We start from the raw sequence: 7,500 nt of genomic DNA, 5'->3' as shown, positions 1-7,500 counted from the left end.
ATGATTATTATCATTACTAGTATAATTATCATCACCTTACCTAGTACTAACGTCATCATCATTATCATCATCTTTTCCTTTATCATTATTTCTATTTTTTCGTATTATTATCATTACCATTACTTTCATTAGTGTTATTATTATCATTACCATTATCATTAATATCATTATTATTATTAAAGGGTTAATAATAATTATAATCATTATTGCAATCATCGTTATTATCATTATAATTAATATTACTATAATCACCATTGTTATTATTATCATTATTATCATCAGCATTATTATTATCATTGTTGTTTGCATTATTCATCATCGTTGCTGATTCCTCTCTCCTTTTCACAGTTCATGATGACTAATACTTCGGCCACTCCCCCCATTACTGTGCACCTTGGGATGAATGATGCAGCATCGTAAGTCGGTTTAATGGTGTCACTGTATGCTGTGATGATGGTGATGACTGTTGTTATTACTATTATTATTGTTGTCAGTGTTGTTATTACTAGTATTGTTAATATTATTGTTATTACTATTGTTGATGTTATTGTTGTTATTACTATTATGTTTTATTAATACTATTATCATCATCATTGTTATTACTATTATTATATTATTGCTATCATCCTTATCAGTATCAATAAGGACTCATTCATTTGAGACTCAATTTTTGAAAACTGAACATCTTATTACAAAATCATAGAATTCGCTGAGATGATGTCGATTCACGTGTTTGTTTGTGTGTGGAAGGAAACACACAAACCGGGCCTACTGAGGTTTAGAGAAGGATAGAAAGGATGGACAGTGATGTAAAAGTTAGTCATATGATTTATGGGTTGTGTGTGACAGGCGAGGACTAGATGGCAAGGGGGTTTTCGTTTTATTTTATGCTTTCCGCCATTCCCTTGGTTTGCGTTTTGGCTTTTGTTGTCTCTTTTCTCTCTCTTTGCTTTTCCTCCTTCTTCTCTCTTTTTCTTTCTCTCTCTTTATCTCTTTCTCTCGCTCTCTCTCTCTCTCTCTCTCTCTCTCTCTCTCTCTCTCTCTCTCTCTCTCTCTCTCTCTCTCTCTCTCTCTCTCTCTCTCTCTCTCTCTCTCTCTCTCTCTCTCTCTCTCTCTCTCTCTCTCTCTCTCTATCAAATCAACAAACATTGTTATTCCTCAAATAAACCAGTTTCCGAATTCTTCTTTAACCACTTTGTCAACGAATTGCTTTAAAGACATAATTTGATAATCCATATTATCCAACAGAACGAATCACACACGAAAAGGCCTTTTAAACAACACATGATTAATACATACCTTTTATCACATATCCAAGAGCTCATTTTTAGCATATTGAAAGACACACAAATATGCCTTGTTATAAAACACACGGACTATGCAAGATTAGGCGGATAAGGGATAACACGAACATTTCTTATTGCACAACACGCGAGTAGGCCTAGTAATATACATTTAGGATCTTGTTTATAATACCCCTCCAGAGTGAACGACAGACCATTATTGCGCAAAACACGATAACATACGAACAGGCCCTATATCACTTATCTATGATTATTACACCCATTGAGGGAGAAGTGGGCTTATTTCAAAACACGCGGATAACACGTATACGATTTTGTTATAAACTCGCCGATAACACACGAATAGGCCTTATCTCATAATTTCGATTATAACACCACTGCTACAGAACGGATAACACGAGCAGACCTTATTAACACAACATGACTAATGACAAACCAACACCAAATAAAACACATATGTATGATATTGATTCTTACATCCATGCAGAACAGATAAAACACGAACAGGACATATCCTATATCCAGGATTTTGAGCATAACATCACTACGGAACGGATGTCACACCAACAGACCGGATAACACAAGGACAGTTCCTGAATCACACATTCACTATTTCTCTTTCACTCATGCTCACGCTCTCTCGCTCACTATCTATCTATCTGTCTGTCTCTGTCTCTCTCTCTCTCTCTCTCTCGCTCTCTCTCTCTCTCTCTCTCTCTCTCTCTCTCTCTCTCGCCCCCCCCCTCTCTCTCTCTCTCTCTCTCTCTCTCTCTCTCTCTCTCTCTCGCTCTCTCTCTCTCTCTCTCTCCCCTCCCCCCTCTCTCTCTCTCTCTCTCTCTCTCTCTCGCTCGCTCTCTCTCTCTCTCTCTCTCTCTCTCTCTCTCTCTCTCTCTCTCTCTCTCTCTCTCTCTCTCTCTCTCTCTCTCTCTCTTTCTCTCTCCTCCTCTCTCTCTTTCTCCCTCTCTCTCTCTCCTCTTACTCTCTCTCTCTCTCCTTCTCGATCCCTTTCTCTCCTTCTCCATCTCTCTCTATCTCTCGCTCTCTCTCTCTTTCTCCCCCCCCTCTCTCTCTCTCTCTCCTCTCTCTCTCTCTCTCTCTCTCCTCTCTCTCTCTCTCTCTCTCCTCTCTCTCTCTCTCTCTCTCTCCTCTCTACTCTCTCTCTCTCTCTCCCCCCCGCTCTCTCTCCCCCCCCCCTCTCTCCTCTCTCTCTCTCTCTCCTCTCTCTCTCTCTCTCTCTCTCTCTCTCTCTCTCTCTCTCCTCTCTCTCCCTCTCTCTCTTCCTCCCCCTCTCTCTCCTCTCTCTCTCTCTCTCTCTCTCTCTCTCTCTCTCCTCTCTCTCTCTCTCTCTCTCTCCTCTCTCTCTCTCTCTCTCTCTCCTCCTCTCTCTCTCTCTCTCTCTCTCTCTCTCTCTCTCTCTCTCTCTCTCTCTCTCTCTCTCTCTCTCTCTCTCTCTCTCTCCCCTCTCTCTCTCTCTCTTTCTCTCACTGACGCCCTTTCAGAACGGGAGACTGGACGCTGGGAGGCTTATTCACGCCCTCCGCCGACGTCGTTGGTGCCATGGGATCAACGCCCTCAACCGAGCCGCCGGAGCCATGGAGGATCCTTAGCGTCCCTGGCAGTAGTCCCGGGGAAGCGTTCTCCGTCACGCCCTCTTCTCTCACAGACACAGCGACCCACGCCCTCTGTCAGCTCCATGGACCAATCTGTGAGTGTTATCGTATGGGATTTTTCTGACTGTCACTGCGACAGGTTCGTTGGAATATTTTCAGGGATTTCAATATCTATTGGTACAGAAAATGGGATTTTCTCGCAATATCATAACGGCCAAAGATAATTCTGATTACAAATTGTATTTCAGTACAATGAAGAGTACTTTCACACGTAAAGGAAAATACTGAATGGGAATTATTTATGAGTAAGATCAAAGTGCAGGGAAAGCAATAATCATGATGAAATAATCCTAGTTCGTACAACCCGAACAGGATGTATCAAAACCATTTAATTAATTAAGTCCTATCTTATCCATTATCTCCTCCCAGGGTGCATGGACGACCCTCCTGCGGCCACTTCCAATATGACTTTGACTTGGAATGGAGACTATGTAGTGGGAACTGTGGCTGAATACTCGTAAGTCATTTGTTTTGATTGCCTGTTGTTATTTCGCGTTCGATTCATCACTATCAAGATCATCGTCATTATAATGATTATCATCTCCTGAAAAGTCATCATCAGTATCTAAATCTTATTAAATTATCTTATATTTCGTATCAAAATCAGGATTTTTCGTGTTGTTTATTGTCAGAGTAGAATTGTAAACTGTCTGTTGTTACTCCACATCACATCAGTATCGAAATAATCATCGTTATGATTATCATCATCACCATGACCACCATCTCCATCTCTATCTCGATCTCCATTTTCACCTCCTTTTTCATTTCCTTTTCCATCTCCATCTTCATCCTTATCCTCATCCTCCTCATCCTCATCATCATCACCACCACCATCACCATCACACCATCATCATCACCACCATCACCATCACACCATCATCATCACCATCACACCATCATCATCACCATCACACCATCATCATCACCATCACCACCATCACACCATCATCATCACCATCACACCATCATCACCATCATCACCATCATTATAAACACAAACTCTTCCTTTCACACAGGTGCGCTCCAGGTTTCTTCATGGACGCGAACATCACAATGAGTAATTGGACCATGCAGTGCCTCGGTCAGCTGGGCGGATGGCTCCCTCAGCCGCTGCCCGAATGCAGACAAGCTAATGGTAGGCAGAGGGGGTACTTTTGAGAAATGTGTGTGCGTGTGTGTGTGTGTGTGTGTGGGTGTGTGTGGGTGTGTTTGTGTGTGTGTGTGTGTGTGTGTGTGTTTGTGTGTGTGTGTGTGTGTGTGTGTGTGTGTGTGTGTGTTTGTGTGTTTGTGTGTGTGTGTGGTAATAAACAATGGAAATTCGTTTTCCATCAACAGTATGCCTGGAAGACCTGCCAGTGGCCCCGTCTCCTCTCATAACGAACACAACGGATGAAAACGTGCGGTACTTGTATGGGACGGCCCAGTACTGGTGCCCCGACGGGATGGCAACACTGCTAGGGATGACAGTACAGAACGTCACGTGTATACTCAACGTGGATGTTTATTCGTTCACTCCAACTGCTGTTGAACCGTGCAATGGTAAGGCAATGAAATAAGCTTAGTGTTCAGAGAAGACTAGGGATTTTTTTTCAAATAAATAGATAGTTTTTTTTATAAATAAATAAATTTTAAATAGATAAATAGTTTTTTTCAAATAAAAAAAACGCATTTATGAATTGTGTTTGCAGTTGGTAGAAAAGTGTTTTTGTCAAATATCTTCTTCACACAATCTCTACTCATTATACAACAAGAGAAAGCCAAAGCCGAATTACACTTATTGATATCAACGCTTATTGAAGTATAGAAATTGATTCAAATGATGGACTTGCCTAAGCCAACATGCAGCACTGACGCTAATCAATGTTCGTTTCCAATTTCGAATCAGCCTGTGCATCAACACCAACTGCAGAGAACGCCACTACCGACTGGGTAAACAGCACTACTTACGAAGTCGGTCTGACGGTGACCGCTACTTGCTTAGCATCCCACCACCTAGAAGTTGGTCAAAACAGCAGCGTTATTGAGTGCACGGAGTTTGGGTGGGGCAATGTCAGCGCTTGTTATGAAGGTAATTCTGTTCCTAAAATAGCTATCTGATTACGATTCATACTTACTGTCTGTATGATTATATATCGTATATTTGCACACATACACAAACAAATAAACAAACAAATAAATAAACACACACACACACACAAACAAATAAACAAATCCACGAACGTGCATGAGTGTGTTTATATTTCTCTGCCCATTCATAACTTCGCCAACCGCATACAAACCAAAGCCATCAGACAAGCCAATTATCCATGCAACTCTTCCCCCACAGCTTGCGTGACCAGCCCACCAGAAGCCGGAGACAATATGGCCAGAGAGGAATTCACAGAAGACCGGCTTGGCACTGTTCTCACGTACAACTGCTCGTCCGGTTACTGGCTGCAGGGAGATCAGGTAAGCTGGCTCTGATATAGGAAGGATACGAGTGAGATATTGAAATTCTATAATAAAGTTATGGAAATACATTCTTGTGTTGTGGGATTATTAATGTTCATTTATACTATGCCTTGAGTTTCACATTTTGCGCGGTTGTCATATGGTTATATTCATCGAATTTTGACACATTTGTCATGTTTCTTCCAAAGTTTTGCTATAAAATTCCTCTAGTATAACCGTTTTCTTTTAATTCGGATTTTTTTTTTTCATATGGGAAACAGAGGAGTTGACCTAAAAGTTTTACAATGCACATGCCTGCGAAGAGGCATCAATTCTACTTTTAAAAACGCACCAAGTCACTAGTTAGTTTAAAGTTCAGAAAAAAATGGACTGCTAGTCTTCAAGAGAAGTACGTGGATGAGGAAAATAGTTCAAGATCGATAACGATTTCACAATTATCATCCCTCCCATACAAAAAATAATAATAAAAAAAAAATAAATAAATAAATAAAGACGTTACGCATATCATGTTCATCCAAAGTCTTCATGGCGAAATAACACGTAGACTTATCTTGTCCTTGTGAAAAGAACTCTTAGCGTGGATATTCTGTAAGAACAGCACAGTCATCTACTTTAATAATGGGGATGATCATAATACGTAATGAAACTAGATCTGGTTGCTTGATGAATTCGTCATGCATAATGAATTCGTCATGCATAATGTGAATTCTTTTATAAGTGGCAAGCTTCTAATAATCTTCTCGGTGGATGCAATATTAACTCCAGGAGAATCCACTTCCGGCGAACCAAACCAGTGTCACGTGCAACAGCGAGGGCGAGTGGGAGCTTGAGAGATCACCTCTGCAATGTGTTCCGCGTAAGTACCTTTCTCCCTGCATGACGTCAGCGGAAATGGCGAGAGCTATTCGGCTTCGAAATATGAAGGGATAGGATTAGCGTGAGTGGACCCGCTCTCTCATCATCCCTACACACTTATACCAGTAGTTCCTAAAGGACAGAAAAAGGGGGGAGGGGGGAGGATTGTGTATATGCACACCTGTAGGTTTGTTTGTTTGTTTTTGTGTTTTTTTCCAAGAAAAAAAAGATTGACGAGTGTTTTTTTCCTCCATGCAGTGTGTACCGATGACCCCCCTGCCCCTACCTCCCCTGCCACCAGTAGTTGGGACGGTTACAACAGGACTGTCGACCACGAAGTATGTATTAGTTCCAATAATATGCTGTCATAACATGATATAACCAAAATAACACTGTTACTTGGCTACTCATAACTTTTGTGCTTATCATTATCATTTGTTATTTGTTTTTGTTTTTATTATCATTATTATCATTCCTGTAGTTGTTGTTATCATTATCATTATTATCCTTATTATCATCATCATCATCATAATCATCATCATCATTATCTTTCATGTCGCAAAAGTGACACAAAGTACTCTCCAACAGATAACGATTGCATGTCCTGATGGTCAGCTGTTGAAGAACCTGAGTGCCGTTTTGACCATCAGGTGTGAAGAAAGCGCCCAGTGGACAAGCGTTCCCAATGACCTTCTTGTCTGCACACCCGGTAATATGTGACCTCTTTGCCTCCGAGAGATTTAGTTATGTGTGTGTATATATGTATGTGTGTGTGTGTGTGTGTGTGTAAATATATATAATATATATATATATATATATATATGTATATATATATATATATATATATATTATATATATATATATATATGTATATATGTTTATAGATATGTGTGTGTATATATGTATATATGTATATATATATATATATATATATATATATATATATATATATATATTTATATATGTGTGTGTGTGTGTATGTATATATATATATATATATATATATATATATATATATATATATATATATATATATAAAACATCTCTTTTATAACAGTAATTGGCAAATCTCTTTCTTCCTGGTCCTTGCACTTCACTTTAATTGTTGCTAAACCCACTGCCGAGATTCCTTGTGAATTATAATCTTTCAAAACCTTGTCTGTGGCTTAATGTTACCAGGATTTTTTTTTTTTTTTCATCATTATTCTCTTCAGACATTT

General features: G+C 39.6%; 1 protein-coding gene across 1 annotated transcript in view; it reads left to right on the top strand.

Moving 5' to 3' along the window:
* LOC122259562 (uncharacterized) overlaps nucleotides 1-7,500 on the top strand; it is a 48,055-nt gene that overhangs the window by 37,226 nt on the left and 3,329 nt on the right. The window contains exons 16-25 of the mRNA XM_043026431.2: nucleotides 349-416; nucleotides 2,804-3,009; nucleotides 3,344-3,431; nucleotides 3,991-4,109; nucleotides 4,310-4,513; nucleotides 4,860-5,042; nucleotides 5,301-5,422; nucleotides 6,191-6,281; nucleotides 6,539-6,618; nucleotides 6,869-6,989. Of these exons, the coding sequence (XP_042882365.2) occupies nucleotides 349-416; nucleotides 2,804-3,009; nucleotides 3,344-3,431; nucleotides 3,991-4,109; nucleotides 4,310-4,513; nucleotides 4,860-5,042; nucleotides 5,301-5,422; nucleotides 6,191-6,281; nucleotides 6,539-6,618; nucleotides 6,869-6,989 (1,282 nt within the window). The remainder of the gene's footprint in view (nucleotides 1-348; nucleotides 417-2,803; nucleotides 3,010-3,343; nucleotides 3,432-3,990; nucleotides 4,110-4,309; nucleotides 4,514-4,859; nucleotides 5,043-5,300; nucleotides 5,423-6,190; nucleotides 6,282-6,538; nucleotides 6,619-6,868; nucleotides 6,990-7,500) is intronic.

This window comes from Penaeus japonicus, unplaced genomic scaffold (assembly GCF_977035675.1).
Source record: "Penaeus japonicus unplaced genomic scaffold, GWHDUDI00000001_assembly GWHDUDI00000015, whole genome shotgun sequence".
NCBI lineage: Eukaryota > Metazoa > Arthropoda > Malacostraca > Decapoda > Penaeidae > Penaeus > Penaeus japonicus.
This window is presented reverse-complemented; position numbering and strand designations above follow the sequence as displayed.